The sequence below is a fragment of the Octopus bimaculoides genome, chromosome 7, assembly GCF_046866305.1.
Source record: "Octopus bimaculoides isolate indiv1 chromosome 7, ASM4686630v1, whole genome shotgun sequence".
Classification (NCBI taxonomy): Eukaryota; Metazoa; Mollusca; class Cephalopoda; order Octopoda; family Octopodidae; genus Octopus; species Octopus bimaculoides.
Genome location: NC_142934.1, coordinates 24,107,560 through 24,127,559, shown reverse-complemented (window position 1 = coordinate 24,127,559; position 20,000 = coordinate 24,107,560). Strand labels below are relative to the sequence as shown.

Sequence of the window (20,000 nt, the reverse complement as noted above, 5' to 3'; positions counted from 1 at the left end):
ACTCACTACACTTTCTGAGTGGTTGGCGTTAGGAAGGGCATCCAGCTGTAGAAACTCTGCCAAATCAGATTGGAGCCTGGTGTTGCCATCCGGTTTCACCAGTCCTCAGTCAAATCGTCCAACCCATGCTAGCATGGAAAGCAGACGTTAAACGATGATGATGGTGATGATGATGATAGATAATATTAGGACTGCTATGACTCCTCTGGAAGGAATATGATAATAATAATAATAATAATAATAATAATAACAATAATAATAATGTTTCTAATTTAGGCACAAGGCCAGCAATTTTCAGATGCAGAGATTTGCTGAGATCCCAGTATATCTTACCTGTAAGTTTTGGGACAGGAAGATGTTGGTGATATTGAGGGATATATTGTTTTGCATATGCAGTGCAGTTGACATCAGTGTCATGTGTCAAACACCTGAAAAATCAAGGTGGCCAGTATCTTACTGGGAGAATGTCACAAAATTATGTGAACACATATCTACTATGATATGTTGGTGGGCTTGTAACTTGTTGCCAGGGAGAAGGACGTCCATGCTGGCCAGTGGTATCTGCTATTACTGGTTTGAGGGTTCAGTTAAGGTGCTTTTATGTGATTCAAACTGAACCTCCAGGTGAAGAAAAATTGGGAATAAATTGTGAGCAAAATGACCAGTCTTGCATTCCATAGAGAGTTAATGGTGAGTATGAATGACAGTGACCTGGAAACCGTTCTAGGCCTCAAAGAACAGTCTGTACTGTATCTTTTGGAGAGCTTTCAGGTGATGGATTAGCATTTTTCAAAAGTCCTTGCCCTAGCAGTGCTACAAGGTGGAATGGCCTGTTTGGGACAAGCTCTGCAGGAAATGGAAGCATCAGCAACCAAAGTGAAAAGTGATGAAACTATTCTACTTGCACATGCTCAATGTCCATCCATTGCCAATTTTGGGCTTGTATTGAACAGCTGTTATCATGTGTAGGACAAATCTGGCTATCAGCTGAGTCTACTCTTTTACTCTTTTATTCTTTTACTTGTTTCAGTCATTTTGACTGTGGCCATGCTGGAGCACCGCCTTTAGTCGCGCAAATCGACCCCAGGACTTATTCTTTGTAAGCCTAGTACTTATTCTATCAGGCTCTTTTGCCGAACTGCTAAATTATGGAGATGCAAACACACCAGCATTGGTTGTCAAGCGATGGTGGGGGGACAAACACAGACACACAAACATATACACACACATATATATATATATACATATCTACGACGGGCTTCTTTCAGTTTCTGTCTACTAAATCCACTCACAAGGCTTTGGTCGACCCGAGGTTATAATAGAAGACACTTGCCTAAGGTGCCACGCAGTGGGATTGAACCTGGAACCATGTGGTTCGTAAGCAAGCTACTTACCACACAGCCACTCCTATGCCTACTGTGAAAATTTTCCCACTGCCTTTCTTTGGCATGAAAGACAGCTGGTCTTTCTCTGTTTTGTGGCTGTAGCTAAAGAAGTTGTGTGGTGGACACAATTAAAACAGTTGAAGACAGCTTTTCCTCTATGGTCAAGCCAAAGACAAAATTGAGAGAGAACGAGAGAGGGAAAGGCACTATTAACTATGTTTTTTAGAAGGGGTGGCTAGATCAGAGTAGAGATCAAGAAAGCTAAGTGGGCCTACTCTGATTATGTGACTATAAACAAGAAGCAAGAAACTGGGAGGAGACACTTATGAGGCCTTTTTTGTGCAACAGATATTGTGTGGGATTCTACCCCTACTGGGAGCATTTCTTGTTGACATTTTATTGCTTAGTATTGGCTTTGTTAATTTTACCTTTTTACTTGTAAACATCTACTCCTGTTTTTTTTTCTTTTTTTCTGTTCTTGTACTGTCCATAGTGGAGGTGCAATGGCCCAGTGGTTAGGGCAGCGGATTCATGGTCATAGGATCGCGGTTTCAATTCCCAGACCGGGCGTTGTGTGTGTTTATTGAGCGAAAACACTTGAAGCTCCACGAGGCTCTGGCAGGGGATGTACTCTTCCATCACAACTTTCTCTCACTCTTACTTCCTGTTTCTGTTGTGCCTGTAATTCAAAGGGTCAGCCTTGTCACTCGGTGTCACGCGGAATATCCCCGAGAACTACGTTAAGGGTACACGTGTCTGTGGAGTGCTCAGCCACTTGCACGTTAATTTCATGAGCAGGCTGTTCCATTGATCGGATCAACTGGAACCCTCGACGTCGTAAGCGACGGAGTGCCAACAAACAAACAAACAAACTGTCCATAACCCTTTTGATACTAACCTGAGATCACCCCTAATTCTATGATGCAAACTTCTTGTTTAAAAATGGACTTCATTAAAACTTTCTATCAAAATTTCTTTTACTTAATTCTTCATGATTTTCAAAATCAGTTGAAACCAACTGAAATATGGTAATGAAAGGGTTAACATCTTGAGCCCTTGTGGACCATAAAAGAAATTGTTATTGATAATTTCATACATACTTCTACTGCAGCACCAGGTGCACCTCTGTGTTTCTGAGGTATGTACAGTATTGTGTTTTAGAGATGTAGATCAATGTTACTACACTACACTATTTTTACTTTGTGATGGAGTTTAGCTTGTTTCTGCAACTATTTTAGTATTTCTTCTGTTTTGTAGTATATATGCAATGTGAAACGTGTCCTTATTTTGTTGGGTAGTGGTGAAGTAGAGGGGTATTTTGTATGTGTTTTATGTTTGTGTTACATGAAGTGTTGGCATATTGACCATTGGACAAAGCTGCCAATTCAAAATGTCTACATATTTGAACTTCATAAAGACTGGGCAGCGGGAGGTGATGTGGTCAAATGCCTCATTGCATTTGATGTCAGCATCTTCTTTGACTGCTTTATATATGCAGTTGTTTGTGGCTAGGCTTTGGTGTTGTGCAGCTACAATCAGACATTCTGTTTCTGTTTTTAGCTCAGAACTTTTGAGCCATTTTTAACTTTCACTCTGGCTCACTTCCTCTCTGTTTCAAGCTTTGCAAGATATTGACCATGATAGAGTAGTTTTTCTCTTTTTAAATATCTTGGAATTCTGTTTTGTTATTTGTTGTCATCATCACTTTAATGTTCACTTTTCTATGCTTACATGGGTTTGACAGAGTTTATTGAAGCAGGCATTGCTGTTGCCAGCCCTCATTTCTTTCCGAGCAAGATAACTATTTCCCCATGGCCAGACATGTTTCCATAGAATATTGGAAATGAACAACACTGTTTGTATGACAGTGGCACTCATTTACAACTATCACCTGACAGAAGCATACACACCTTCACATATAAATATATATGCACACACACACACACACACACACATATGAAAGAGCTTCTTTCAGTTTCCATCTACCTAATCTGTTCACCAAGCTTTGGCCAGCCTGTTGCTATAGTAGTAGACACTTTCTCAAGGTGTCACACAATGGGACAGAACCCGAAATCATTTGGTTGGTAAGCAAATTTCTTAACCATACAACCATACCTATGTCTGTTTTTCTTTTTTTAATCTTTTTCAGTTGTTTTGTCTTTATCTAAGTCTGTTATTTCAGTGCAGTTAGTTTCCTGTTTGTGCCTTCATATTTCCTAATAGAGAAAAGTTTTTTTTTTTTCTGTTTCTAACATGTTTCTTTATTACATTTATCAGCTTCCTTTGCTTGCTTCTTAATGTTTTTCTAGGCATTCTCTCATTAGTGATTCTCTATTTCTATCAGACTCCATCCTTCTTGTGTGTGACTGAGGTATATTCCACCTATATAAGCTTTGGAGCGATGGGTTTTGGAATGTTGCTTTTCAGTTCTCTTCCAGTGTATAATCTTAACGTAATTTATAACTGGGATGGCTAGTCATTTTTTATACCTAATATCTTATTTCTAGCATTGAGTTCAGTTTTTAATACTAGCCTTAGCAAACTGGCAGAATTGTTAGCCCACTGGGTAAAATGCTTGGCAGCATTTTGTCTGTCTTTATGTTCTGAGTTCAAATTCCGCCTAATTGACTTTGCTTTCATTCTTTTGGGGTCGATAAAATAAGTACCAGTCGAGCACTGAGGTTGATGTAATTGACTTACTGCCTCACCTAAAATTGCTGGCCATATACCAAAATTTGATACCAATATTAGTCTTAGTATTCTGTTGTGCTTTTTCTTAATTTTCTCCTTCTCGTAAATATCTGTATGGTCTTTGCTCATTCTTTGGTGAAACTCTGGACAATTTTCAGTAGGCTTTCCAACTCAGTATCATTATCTCTTGTAAATACTCTGAAGTATTCTATTGAGTGAAGTTAATTCTATAGTTGCTCAAAGGAACTGTACTGAGAGGTGGTTTAATTCAACAGGTTTGTTAATTGAGTCAAAACTTGGCAAAAGTGTGGAAGAGGTGAATGTCACCTCCTTTCTTCCTCTATTGCCTTACTCTCCTTTTCTCCCCATATTCCTTCTTCCTCTCCTCCCTCTTTCCTTCCTGCTCATCCTCCTGTCCTCCTGCCTTGTCATATTTTCTTCTTCCCCTCCTTCTCCCCATCTTTTTCTTCTTCCATTTCTGCCTGTTCTGCTTCCTCTTCCTTGTTTTGGCTCTTCTGCTTCCTCTTCCTCCTCTTGGCTCTTCTGCTTCCCCTTTCTTTTCAAGGGTTTTATTACAGGAAACAGTGTTCTATTGAGCTTACATACAGATAGTTTCAGAAAGTTTGGGATTCAGACATAGAAAAATAAGGTTTACTAACTTTTTTCTTTTGGCAGATTTTATTTCTTCTTTGCATTGTCCCACATGGAGAAGTGACTACAAATATTCTGATCCACACCCCTCATTTTTCTCAAAAGAAAATCAACTTGATACTACAAAAACAGCAATTTACAAATAGAAAACAAATGGATAGGATATTGATAAGAAACATAAATAAAAAAAAATTTAAGCAAGGGTGTATGGTTGCAAAGTCTGCTTTGTAACCATGTGGGTTTAGATTACATCTCTGTGGAGCACCTCAAGCCACCCAGTGCTTTATCAGTGAAACTGGTAGACAGAAACTGTCAGCTCATTATGTATTTTCTGTTATTTTACCAACTGCTGGCTATCTTACCAACAGTTGGCTATGTTACTAATCGTCACTACACAGATAAATATCTGTTAGGTTTACCAATTGTCTGTTGTATTACCTGTTGTTTTATTTATTGTCTACTATTTGGCCCATTGTGTGTCTGCTATCTTTACCAACTGTCAGTTATCTTTGCCAACTGTTGACCATTTTTACCTATTCTTGGCTATTTTACTATTTGTTTGCTGTTCAACATCTTTTCATCTCTTTTTCAAGCTATTTACAATGTTCTCTATTTTTTATATTTCAGTATCTAAAACGTCACCTACTCTATCAGGGTCTTATACAATTGGCAATCATGTACCGTCAACAAAATCTCGACTAAGTACTTCTGAACTTAGTAGTACTTCCACACCTTCACATGTACCAAGTATCAAACAACCATTGTTATCAACATTAGGTTCGTACATTTGATTTATGCAGTCATTACTGTTGATTTGTGCAAACATTTTCAACCCCACCCCACCCATTTCTGTTGTCATTACTTAGCCTAATTTTATGATTAATATTTAAACTAATCCTTTTGTTTTGTTTTAAGGGTCGGGTTGCTTTTATTTCAGCAATTATCTCAAACATCTCATGTCACATTTTACAGTCCATTTAATCTATTTTGTCAGAACTATACACCTAAAACACACTACAAAGATTCCACCTCATTTCTTCCTTACCACACTTTACACAATATACACAAGTGCCCCTTGTTTTGATATAGACTTCCACCCCTTTCCTATAAAAAAAAAACAAGACATATCCCTGTTATTTGTGGCAAACTAGGTGGCAGTGATGGTGAATGGGAATTGAAATTTAAAAACCTCTTTTATTTGTTAAGTAGGTTAAATAGGTTGCCCTCAAAGATCATTTGTAGGACATAGAGCACTCACTATATTGTTTCCAAATTTCAGTTCATCATTAAATATCATTAGCTGACAGGAACATTCTTGTTGGACCTTTTCCCAACAGCCAATGTGATCCCTTATTGATGCCTTTCTTGCTTAGTTAGTCAAGTGTGGTAGATTGACTAAGGGCAATGAAGCAATATAACTTTTTGCAGTATTTAGTTACATCCCTTTGTTCTGAGTTCAAATTTTGCCCCTGTAAACTTTTGCCTTTTATCCTCCTGGGGTCAATGATGATATCAAACAGGAATCAGCTGAAAGTTTGATTTAATTACATCCCTTCCCCAAAATATATGGCCTTGTGCTAGTCTTAGAAGATTATTACCACCACTACTGCCACCATTACTACCACCACCAATGCTTCTGCTATTACTACTGCTACCAGCACCACTACTACATTTTATACAGCTGATGCTTTTACCTATTTTGATATATTTTGGTGCTATTGTAGTAGTAGTAGTGGTAGCAGCAGCAGCAACAGTGCTGCTACTACTACTCTAAAGTCATAGCTACAAATCCTCTTGTTATTCCTTAGTTGCCATATAGTACTCTGCTGTACCACTGCACTATGCCACACCAACAAGAGGATTTAACCTGCTAGAAATAACAGATCATTCCCCCCTCTGTGTCACATGTCATACTGTGCAGTCTTGAAAAAAGAGGAATACATTGATATGCAATGCCCAAGAGAAGGATGAGAGGATTATGACTGGAATGTCTTTTATTAGCAGATTTGTTCACTCAGTAACTGACCTGGGACTAAGCACCTATACTATACCACCTGTTTACCTGTACACTGCACCTATCACCCATAGCTGCTCTATTACCACACTTGAACACCTTCTGTACCCCTTCTTCAGTAGCTCTCCACCTACCAATTCCTTAACATCTTAACACCCATCTACCATACCACAGGCTAAACCTTCACCAGTAGCTATGGCCAAGTTAAGTTTGTTTTACAATCATGATATCCCGGCTTTAATTCTGCTGCAGGGAATATTGAACATGTTGCCTTTGCCATAGTTTCAAGTTGACTCACTTCCTGTTAGTGAAATTGAATATATATATATATTTAAATGAAGTCAAAATAATGTCTGGTCATAGAGTGGCCAATGGTTTCACATCCATAATGCGAACATTTATTTAACTTCATGTAAATACATTACTGCCCTAACTTTTAGAGTGTACTTCTTTTTTTTGGATATATGATCCACTGACTATATATATATTCACACACACACATATATATATATGCACACACATGCATGATATTTTATATACACTCGCTGATAATAAAATACGTCTGTAAAAATAGTCTAATCACCAGAGACAAACATACACTGTATGACCATATGTTTAATCTTCACTCTGTAATGACACTTAACAAGAGACAGAATACTTTCTGCCTTTATAACACTATATTTGATACATTCTGTAGCTTCACTTATGGAATATAGATTTAATAATGTTACATATAATATATACATTGAGGTTGAAAAGCATGGTGAAATTTTGCTTGCTTAACATCAAAATATTAGTTATTTACTGATACTTATTGCATAAAATTAGCATTTTTATAATAAATTTTAAATTATTTGTTTCATCATCATCATCATTTAATGACCATCTTTTATGCCAGCATGAGTTGGATTGTTCAGCAGGAATCAGTGAGCTGTGAGGTGAGCTCCGATGTCTGTTTTTGGTATTGCTTCCATGGCTAGTTGCCCTTCCTAATGCCAATCACTCTACAGTGTGTACTGGATGCTTTATTTATCTTTTGTGGCACCAGCACTAGTGAGGTCACCAAGTAGCTTGCAAGATAAGGATAACGACCATTCAACTGAATGGAGTTGTAGTAGAGAGGGAGGCGGTTTTATGCAAGGTGATGAGAACTTAAATTATGGTAGGCAGGTAGGCATTGGTGTCTTGCTGGAGAGAAATACATAGCTACCCCACATTATATAAGGGTGAGAATAGCTGGAAAGAAGACAATGATTATGGTGACAAGTTGTCAGAGCATATTGTCAATATACGAGGAGATACTTTATATTTCATCATCATCATGCATCTGTTTTCGATTCTGGCATGGGTTAGATGGTCTGACTGGAGTTGATAAGCTGGAGAGCTGCATTGGGCTCCAGTCTGATTTGGCTTGGTTTCTATGGTTGGATGCCCTTAATGTTAACTACTCCGCAGAGTGTACGGGGTTCCTTTCATGTGTTACTGGCACAGGTGCCTTTAACATGTCACTGGCACAGGTGCCTTTAACATGTCACTGGCACAGGTGCCTTTAACATGTCACTGGCACAGTTGCCTTTAATATGTCACCTGCACAGGTGCCTTTAATATGTCACTGGGACGGGTACCTTTTATGTGTCACCAATAATTATTGTTGTTTTAGTCTAGACAGTTATTGCCTTTGCAACCATCCCACCATCCTAGACAACAGGTCTTTAATACATATATTTAATATAAACACATACACACTGTATGTTGTCTGCACAGTTACACTGTTACATATATATATATATATATATATATATATTGTATACTGTACATACATACTCATACACTCCCTTGCACAACACACATACACTATTATACATGTATATGTACATACCACAAACACATACATAAACACTTACTACACAAGACACTTCTACACATTATGCATTATGTGTACATACACAACATACTCATAGACATATACAGTATACACCATACACACATACACATGCAAACTACGTCATACACATGGTACACTGCACACACAAGCATTGTATTCACACAGACACATTCTGTAAACCACACACAAATACATACTGTACCCCCACACACACACACACACACACTTCACAGACAAACACATATGCTGTACACTTCATGTATATGCATCCCAACACGTCATACCATTGAAATTTAATATATTTCTCATAATTGGGGAAATATTTAAAATCTTTATGTTTTGTTGTTTGCTATATTTTTTGTTTATTGCATTGTTTATGAATTGGTTTATTTATTTTGTTTGAAAAATTATCGTAGCAATTGTCTGTTGGCATTTATGTGACACAAGGTCAGCCTAGATCAAGCAGTCTTACAACGTGCAGGTTCTTAGTAAAATTATGAGATATGATCCACAGATCCATATGATGTCTGCACCTAACCTGACAACCTTACTACATAGTCTGACATACTTTGATGATGAATCAAGTCATATGTGGATGCAGTGTAATGGTGTGAATGTGGCACTCTCTTCACTGTCCATTTCATTTCTCTCCACCTTTAGATTCATGTGGTGGCCACAGTGAAAGTGGGCATGGTCTTCTTATTTACAGTATGGTAGCCACTGTTCCTCTGCAACTGTCATTCTCTGACATTCTTTGCACATGTTGGGAAAATTAATTTTAGTCTGATGAAAAATACTAACCAGAACTCAAGCTGTGACCACTCACATTTTCCTTTTTGATATATTATTATTAGTATTAGTTTATTCTGTATATTTAACTGGTAGAGTAGTAGTTTGTGAGGAAGATTTGGCTGTAATTTCTTGCTGCTGATGATGCAACCATGTAGAGGCTTCCTCATTGTCTTGTGATGGTGCTGGTGTGATGTAAAGTTGTGTTGTGATGATGGCAATAGAACAATTAGGAATCATAAAGATATTTCATTAAGCTGAAAGATTAATTTATTTCTCTCTAATAAAAATGCTGATGATGGAGGGAAGCAGATCAGCTTTCTTTTATGACTTTGTTTATTTATTAACCTGCCCACTCCCCTCTTTTTTTTCCTTTCATATTTTCAAATTCTTGTTTCTCCATGATGCACTTTCATTGACCGTAAACAGCCTTATATTCTATAAATATAATCGTGGTGTCTTGTGATGTAATAAATAACTTACGTGCCTCTTTTGTTCTGGGTCAAACTGAAAAATATCTGCAATTAAATGAGATTTGACAAATTCATTGTTTTAAAATTATTTATTTCTGAGCAAACTTAAAACATATTGAATGCCAGTGTGAAAGGACAGCACCCATAGCTTGTGACACGTAAAAGCACCCACTACACTCTCTGAGTGGTTGGCGTTAGGAAGGGCATCCAGCTCATCCAGCTGTAGAAACACTGCCAAATCAGATTGGAGCCTGGTGTAGCCATCTGGTTTCACCAGTCCTCAGTCAAATCGTCCAACCCATGCTAGCATGGAAGGCGGACGTTAAACGAAGACGACGACGATACGTACAGACATATATATATATATATATATACACCGCCTGACTGGCCTTTGTAGGGTTTTCGAGCGAGATCATTGCCAGTGCCCCTGGACTGGCTCTTGTGCGGATGGCACATAAAAGACACCATTTCGAGCGTGGCCGTTTTCGTGCGGGTGACACGTAAAAGCACCCACTACACTCTCTGAGTGGTTGGCATTAGGAAGGGCATCCAGCTGTAGAAACTCTGCCAGATCAGACTGGAGCCTGGTGTTGCCATCCGGTTTCACCAGTCCTCAGTCAAATCGTCCAACCCATGCTAGCATGGAAAGCGGACGTTAAACGACGATGATGATGATGATGATGATGAGCATTCTTGAATTTTTATTTATTTATGTGTTTCAGCCAAGTGGCTGCGGTCATGCTGGTGCACTGAATGTAAGTTAAACAGATGATAGTTGGGCAAAATTTTTTTTTAGCACAAGACCAGTTTCCAAGGTGACCAAGGACAGTTCAGGTTATAAGTTAATTTTATTTTTTGTTAGCCTAATCTCTTAAGTCACAGCTGGTCATGCTTTTAAAGCACTAAATTATTCTCTGCATGGGTCAATGATTCATTTTATCCCTAGCAAAACCATTTAACTGTTAATGGCCCAGTTTATCTAGCTATCCATTGTTATTTAGTTTCTGGTCAATACTGATTGAACAAACCAGTAATCAAAAGTGTTCCTGATGTGATCATCTTGTCATTTAATTGAATGTAGTGTATCTAGGACTACATTATCCGATATATATATATATATATATATATATATATATATACTTTTATATATATTCTTTTTCTTTTATTCTTTTACTGTGGCCATGCTGGAGCACCGCTTTAGTTGAACAAATCGACCCTAGGACTTATTCTTTGTTAGCCTAGTACTTATTCTATCAGTCTCTTTTGCTGAATTGCTAAGTTACAGGGATTTAAACACACCAACATCGGTTGTTAAGCGATAATGAGGGGACAAACACAGATACACACAGAAATATATACAGTGTTTCCGTCTACCAAATCCACTCACAAGGCTTTGATCAGCCTGAGGCTATAGTAGAAGACGCTTGCTCAAATTGCCACACAGTGGAACTGAACCCGGAACCATGTGGTTGGGAAGCAAGCTTCTTACCACACAGCCACTCCTGCACCTATACATATATATATATATATATATATATATATATATATATATATATATATATGTTATATTATATTATTATTATATTATTAGTATATATATATACCTTTACTTTTTTGTTTGAAGATATGAGTGATATTTCAAGTAAGTTGAGCAACTACATCATCATCACCATTATCATCATCATTTAAAATCCCTTGTTCATGCTCGCATGGGTTGGACGGTTTGACTGGGGCTGGAAGGCTGCACCAGACTCCAGTTTGATTTGGCTTGGTTTTCTACAGCTGGATGCCCTTCCTAATGCCAACCACTATGAGAGTGTAGTGGGTGCTTTTACATGCCACTGGCATGGGTTCCATTTGCATGACACCAGTATCTGTTACGACTGCAATTTTGATCAGCTTGACGGGTCTTCTCAAGCACAACATAATGCCAATGGTCTCTGTGAGGCCCAACGCACGAGGTTATTGCACAGAGGTTATTTCATTGTTTTATGTGGATACCATTGATAAGTTTGGACAGGTACAGAAATAATTGTCTTCACAAATGATACATACTTAAGGTGTATGGAGAACTACTACTGTATGGAGAACTACTACTGGCCTTCTATGTACATCAGTAGTGATAATGATGATTTCTGTACACGTATGTCATGTGCTGAGCAAGAAATGATCATGGTGGAGGTGTGATGTTAGAAAGGTAATTTATTCTTGTTAACTCCTAAACTTTAGAGTTGCTTATGTTTCACAGCTGGCTTGATTATTTTAACAGCCAGAGAGAATTGTGTCACTCAAGCAATAAATTGTGGTACATTAGATACTTTTATGGGTGTTTAGTCCAGCATCAGGGCTGATCAACAGTATCCTTACCATCATATTTTTCTTAAAACTGTGTACTGACAACATAATTTAATATGTTTAGCCTTGTTTAACACTTTAGCATTTAAACTGGCCATATCTGGCCAAAATGTTCCATTTATTTTATGTTCGAACTGACCTGATCCAGGCTCTCACACGTAACCTACAATGTTATGTTATTCTACATTAAACAATCACAATCGAAATCTCAAAGACACGAGATAATGCATGATTCATTCAAAACAATGTGAATCAATAAGCATTATGTTTAGTATAATAACCTGAACACTAAAGGGTTAAGGCAGTGGGGTGGGATGTGAGGGAGATTGGGCTGCTAATGTTAGGAAGCTGAGTGACCATGTAGGTGCTCTCATTAGTTTGATGCATTATAGTTGTTGGTGTTTAGCCCAAGGTCAACAAGTCTATGATCAGAAATGCTCATGCTGTAACTATTATTTTTTTTTATACTCCAGTGTATCTACTGTGTCTCTCCTTTTCTAAGATGTAGCAGGGTGGGGTAATTTAAGCAGAAGATAAAGATTTTCTTGTAAACAGCCAATCTCTGCTTTGTTGGAGGCAAAATGGAGGAGGGGAACTTTTTTTTTCCCCAATTGCTTTAACCTCCACCAAATGTTTCTGTCTGTTGACATTTTGTTGTAAGAACTTTTACTGTACAAGCATCCCTTGTTATAATGGAAGCATTACAGAATTTCATGAGGCAAGATTTTCAGGATTCCAAGACCATAATACAAGGGAAGGGTGTCCCTCTATGTGTACCTGTTTAAAATCATCTTCTCCGCTCTCGCTATCATTTCCTCTCTCAGTCTCCACCTCTCTCTCTCTCAGTCTCCACCTCTCTCTCTCTCAGTCTCCACCTCTCTCTCTCTCAGTCTCCACCTCTCTCTCTCTCAGTCTCCACCTCTCTCTCTCTCAGTCTCCACCTCTCTCTCTCTCAGTCTCCACCTCTCTCTCTCTCAGTCTCCACCTCTCTCTCTCTCTCTCTCTCGTCCACTCCCTTTTCTTTCTCTTCTCTTTCCCTATAATGCTAAGTGACTCCATGTCTGCTTTCTTTCAGCCATACATAGGTCAGCATTTGTAAATAAAGGTAAACAGCACTGCATTCATTTCTTCATTCTTCCATTCACATGCATCTCTTAGTGTTGTTGTTAGTGTTGTTGTTATGTCATCCCAGGTAAGCTCTCCTCCAGAAGACCTTTGATCCAAGGTTTTCCAAATGTGACTCTTTCTCTTTTAATCTGACACAGTGCATCCAGGACTATATTAATTAATGTATTCCTTCACATTGACATGGTATGATATGACTGCTATTTCTCAACACTATTCTTGTTGTTGATATTTGTATTGTCTTTGGCGTTGTTTGTATTGATTGTTGGTTGTTGCTGTCATTGTTGATGTTATTGTTGTGACTCTTTGAAAGTAATGAAAAAAAAAAGGCGTAAAGAAAAGAAACCAGTAAACAAGTTAACCAGTCAATGCCTGTATATGTTTATAAAAGAAAAGTCTGGAAGCCTTTCTGATTTGTGTTAGTGTGGGTGTATGGCTGAGTGGATGGGTGGTGTCTCAAAACAATGGCAGAGTAGTTTATTTAAAGTTAAGAGAGATTCCAACTGATGTGAACAGTACCATCTGCATACCATCACTTTCATTATTGCCTATCTATGTGTAGTAGTAGTAGTAGTAGTAGTAGTAGTAGTAGTAGTAGTAGTAGTAGCAGCAGCAGCAGTAGCAGTAGTGTCAGGTGCAGTGTGATACATGTAAAATATATTTATTAATGAGCTGGATTTTTCAAAGAGAGAGTATGTGTTATAACTAAGACATTTTAAGATACAAGTTTATAACCTGAGATAACACACACATAAATATATAATGTGTGTGTGTGTGTGTGTGTGCGTACATGCACATGAATGTTGATCTTCCACATCTTTGCTTGTTGCCATCTGAGCAAAAGGTAATGTGATGTTTACATTCCTTGTTGACATAGTAACTGCTGTTTTTCATTTTCAAAGATCAGTGAAATAATAAATCACAATTGGAAACAGATTAGAACTGGTGACAAGAAGGGTATTTGCTCATAAAATGCTGCGTTAAATATACCCCATTCTCCATCAAACCTGTAGTGTTCACTCTGGACATAGTCTCGCATGGTGAAACCATCTAATAACCTATGCTAGCATGGAAAAATGGATGTTACGCAAAAGAATGGACAAATATATATCAGACTCTACACCCTTCCAATTAACCCTTTTGTTACCAACCCGGCTGAAACCGGCTTTGGTTCTGAGTACAAATGTTTTGCTTTCAAAAGTTCTTGATTAAAATCTTCCACCAAACCATAGTCACAATTTATGTTCCTAACACTTGCTTAATGATAACTAAGTTATTTTACTAAATCCTTTGTTATATTTAAAATAATTGAAAGAGACATAAAGCATCTCAAAATAAATACAGTAACGAAAGGGTTAAAAAAATGTGTTGAAACTTTAAACAGAAATTACATACCATCATAAATGGCTGCATGGATAAGAAGTTTGCATCATAATTATAAGTGTTCAGGTACAATCTCAAGGCATGACATCCTGGGCAACTTTTTTTTTTTTTACTATAGCCTTAAATCAACTGAAGCTTTGTGAATGACCTTGGTTAAACATAATCTGTGTGAGAGTCCATCAGATAGATGGTTCCAGTTTTTGTTTTTGCTTAACCTGTTAGTTTAACACCACTGTTTTGACTGGTTGGTGCCTTAATCAAAGTCCACTCTGTTGGAAGTTTTTGGGCCAGGTCACTGGTTTTAGGAGACACACACACATCACATGTGCACACTCTTATGATGGACTCACCTGTTAGTTTTGATGTAGGAGGGTCTAACAGTACAGTAGAGAAATGTTAGTTATTCTGTTTGTGTGTCATATTAGAGAACTATATAGAATGATTAGACCAGGCATGGGCAGCCTTTTTTGAGAAGCAGGCCACATGAGAAGTGGTTCATCATCAGGTTGGCTACACTCTTAAGAAAAATTCAAGATAATTTTTCATTAGTCAAGCCAAAGTCTTGCAGGTCACAGATTGCCTATGATTGAATTAGACTATTAGCCACATGGATGATTTGTTTGTAAACTTTGAAGTCGTGGTACACTGTGCCATGACTTCCTTGACTATTTTGGAGTAACCTTCTCTCAGAGACATGATTTTACAATAGGCTGCCTTATTCCATATGGTCTTGCTACATACCTGACATCACCCCAGTTTTATGTCAACCACTTCGACTAGATGGCTCTGCAAACAACATAGCCATCGTTCCTACTCTTATGACTGACTTGTAAGAACATAACTCTGTGTGTGAGTGTGTGAAAGAGAAAGAGAAAACAGCTGGCTGTTTAAATTCTGGGTTGAAAGCTGTTGGGAGCTAACTTTGCCTCTCATCTCTGGGTTGAGAGAGATAAAATAAAAACAGTCAAAACTGGGGTGAATTAAAAACCAACTACACTCTATCCTTTACATGTAATTGTGCCCAAAATTAAAAATCATTTGAGTAGAAACAGTAGAATCTCAAGAAACAAGTGTTTGTCTTCAACAATTAATAAAAACAGTAAGTAGCAAAGTTGTTAAAATTTCAGATTAGAATGCTTTGCAGTATTTCGCCTGACACTTGGCACTCCAAGTTCAAATCCTGTTGAAGTCAACTATGCCTTTTATCCTTTCAAGGCTGAATAGAAAAAGTACCAATTCAGATCACTAGTTCGGCACAATTGTTACATTTAACTGGTTCCTTGTGGTATTTGTTTTAGCTTTGTGTTTTGAGTTCACGTCATGCTGTAGCTCAATTGGGTGGGATACTTAATCCATTGTTTGGTTTAACACCACCATCTGGCACCTTAGGGGCATGTAGCAAACATTTGGTTCAGGTTTCCACTTTGAGAATACCTTCCTCCCAGAGCTTCAAGGGCCTTGGGAAGGGTCATGGACACTACCTCTCCTACTGATTTAAAAGATGTTAATAAAAAATTGATTAATATAAGCAGTTGAGAAAGTGGAATAAGTTAGTTAGCTGTGAGGAAGAGGTATCAGTAATTTTAAACATAAATTGGGTGTTTTGACCTTTTCCAAAATAATCATGACCAGTTCTACCCCCAAAATGTCAGAGATTAAAGAACTATGAAATAACAACTGAAGGTTAGAAAGTGTGTGAATTAACACATACATACACATTGTACATCTGTGTGTTCTGATGGGTATTGAAGACATTTAAAATGTTGATTTCAAATTTTGGCAAGAAGTTACATGCATCTGTAGGCAAAGAGTATAGTTTGAACTATTGCACTTAATTATTGTCACCACACTGTGTCAAACTAATAGCAAAATTTGAGACAATACAATGCTGTAACACTAAGGATATTGCTGCAATGTAACAAATGAGCCACTGGGTGGGGTTGAAATAAATGTAACTCTACTCCCTGGAGCAAAGACATGAAAGATATGATATCACTACTTTAGTCTTTCAACATCTGGCACAAAGCTAATTCCTCCTCTCTCAGACATCGTCATGTCAGTTGAGGGTTTTTGTCTTGCAACCTCATTAGTGTTAATAGTATGAGAAAAAGCCCTCAGTACACACTGCAAATTGGTTGGCACTAGGAAGGGCATTCAGCTGTAGAAACCATATTAAAGCAGATGTTGGAGTTCAATGCTGTCCTTGGGCTTGCAGGATACTGTTAAACCATCTAACTCCTGCCAGCATGGAAAACAGCTGTTAAATGTGGATGATGATGATGATGATGATGTGTAATTATGTATATATTGAATATTCAACACCAGTGAAGCTGTCTCTGTTAAAGTGACAATTGTTTTAACCCTTTCGATATCAACCCGGCTGAAACTGCCTCTGGCTCTGTTGTACAAATGTCTTATTTTCATAAGTTTTGAATTAAAATATTCCACCAAACCTTAATCACAGTTTATGTCCCTAACACTAGCTTAATGATAATTAAGTTATTTTACTAAATTCTTTGTTTTAGAATTAATTGAAAGAAACACAGAGTATCTCAAAATAAATGTGGTAATGAAAGGGTTAATCACTCTTTATATCAACTATGATAAAAAAGAAGTAATTTGTTGCACTTTGGGCATTTATCATTTGATTTAAATGAATTTATGAATTAAACATTTCTAAATGAAATATTTGAATATTGCTTGAATATTAAGATCAACAATATGTATTTTCATTGTAGTATGTGTTTGTCCTAATGAGTTGTACAACTTAACTTGTAATTGCATAATTAGTCCATGCAAGCATGGAAAAACATGGAAAAATAATGATGATGATTGCAACTCCCAGTTAATCTCAGTATGTGTTTCTTTTCTTCAGTCAATTATATTTCTACCATATTCATTGTAGTTTCTTGTACTTTTGAAGATTTGTCTCTTTCTTAGCTAAATTTTTTGATTGATTTTTATTTTTATTACCTTTTGCCATCTGTGTTGGGATTGTTCACATAGATTCTCATGAATGTTTTAAACATACACACATATGCATTTGTGTGTATGGTGTGTGTGTGTGTGTGTGTGTGTGTGTGTGTGTGTGTGTGTGTGTGTGTGTATGTATGTTAACAATTAATCCTTCTAGAATTGATAGTTACATTAAATGATATGGACTTTATACTCTCTGGCACACACACACACATTATTTTACATAAACAATCAGTTGTATATTTGTAAAAATTACATTGAACTCATTGGAAATGAAATCAACCATCTCTGGTTAATAAATGTGTTGACAATGCTCCACAAGTTGGCAGTGATTTGAATAGACACACAGAGGGATACAGTGTGGCTATTTTGAAAATAAGGAAATACATAGCAAAATCATGCTTAAAAGCAGTCAGACATTAAATGAAAGATAACTTAATATATATATTGTATGAAATTTATTTTTGCTAAGAACTTTGAAGTTACTGTCAACTTTTGCCTTCTGAGATAAACACATACACACACATATAGCAAATATACTGTTTGTATGTATATATATATATATATATATATATATATATATATATATATATATACTCTATTTAAAAGCAGCAGAAATATAACAAAAAAACCGTTACTCTGAGTTTCACGTTCCCGTTCATCGGACAGTTTTGTTACTCCGGTATATATATATATATATATATACTCCGGTATATATATATATATATATATGTATTGTTAAACTTTTACAAGGAACCGTAGCAGGCACTTTGAAGTTTTGGCTTGTTTGCATTCGTTAGTCTGATGAAGGTGAGCAAACTGAAACTTCAAAGTTATTGTCAACCTTATTCTTGTAAAAGTTTAATAAATATGGGCTGTACTAAAAAATATGGTGTAACCCTTTTATCTTACAAACACCATATGCATGTATATAATTATATATATATATATATATATATATATATATATATAGTCATCATCATAATTTTAATGTTCACTTTTCTGTGTTTGCATACTTCACATGCACACACAGAGATAATACACAGACCTACCTACCTCCCATGTGTACAACTATATACAATCCTCCCAAAACAGCTACCACACACACACACACACACACACACATTACGACAGTTTTATTACGCCACCAATTTCTCCTTTACATCACAATACACCACTTTCTTTATACATAAATATTTCAATGTTAGGAGACACAAATTTATGAACAGGGCCATGGCTGCTCAGACATTGCACTTATGAAGGCATTTCTTAATTAGTTCTGTAGCTTTAAGCAAACAGTTGAAAGTGTTGTCAGGTAAATATTAAATTCTCATTGCCTTCTAAACGAATGAAGGTAGCATGTGATCTATATATATCTTTATTGAGTCATCAAAACCTAATTTATTTTCTGCAACTCATAAAGCCAAATGCCTGAAATGTGCAGTTATGTATGTGTACATGTATGCATACATGTGCAAAATGTAAAATACAGAAAGATCTGGTTTTTTTTTTAATTTAAAAAAATTATTTTTAAGATCTCTTACAATAATAATAATAATAATAATAATAATAATAATAATAATAAAATTATTGTTTAGTGCTCAGGTGCATTACAACTCATCAAAGGTGTACATACAGTACATAGAATTATGGTATAGATAGGCTAAACTTTCCAAGGAATGTTGGAGATTTGGTTTGTGACATAATTGGTAGAGCATTGGCTAAAAGTCCCTTGTGGAACTTGGTCATATCTGTTTATGTTCTGAGTTCAAATCCTGCCCAAGTACTGTTCAGGTCCACACTGTCCTGGTCATCTTCAGGTCAGTTATAAAAAGTGTAAACCCTATTAAGTTATGGTCAGAAGCTTCAAATTAACTCTGTATGATGAGACTTCAAAGCCACTGCTAAGTGTGTGTGTTTATATATAATATGATATAATGTGTGTGTGTGTGTGTATGTACAGGCATAGTTGCATGGTTAAGAAGTTTACTTCCTAACCACATAATTTTGGATTCAGTCCAATGCACAGCACCATGAGCAGTGTCTTGTGCTATAGCCCTGGGTTGACCGAAGCCTTGTGAGTGAATTTAGTAGACAAAAATATATATATATATATATATATATATATATATATTTGTGTGTGAATGTTTGTTTTCATTTGTGCGCAAACTATGAGCAATGATGATGATGTCTCTTCTGTCTGGAAATTGTCTGGGCACTTCTCACTTTTGAAGACATGTGAAATCTGTTAACAACAGGAAGGGCCTAACATG

At 36.8% G+C, this 20,000-nt stretch overlaps 1 protein-coding gene across 4 annotated transcripts in view; it reads left to right on the top strand.

The window, feature by feature from the left end:
• Positions 1–20,000, top strand: part of LOC106880912 (uncharacterized) — a 100,151-nt gene that overhangs the window by 55,239 nt on the left and 24,912 nt on the right. For 2 of the 4 annotated variants that reach the window (XM_014931079.3, XM_014931077.3), the window contains exons 3-4: positions 5,355–5,504; positions 13,319–13,348. In XM_014931079.3, coding sequence (XP_014786565.1) covers positions 5,355–5,504; positions 13,319–13,348 — 180 coding nt within the window. The remainder of the gene's footprint in view (positions 1–5,354; positions 5,505–13,318; positions 13,349–20,000) is intronic. The other 2 variants (XM_089355002.1, XM_014931078.3) reach the window with 1 other exon arrangement.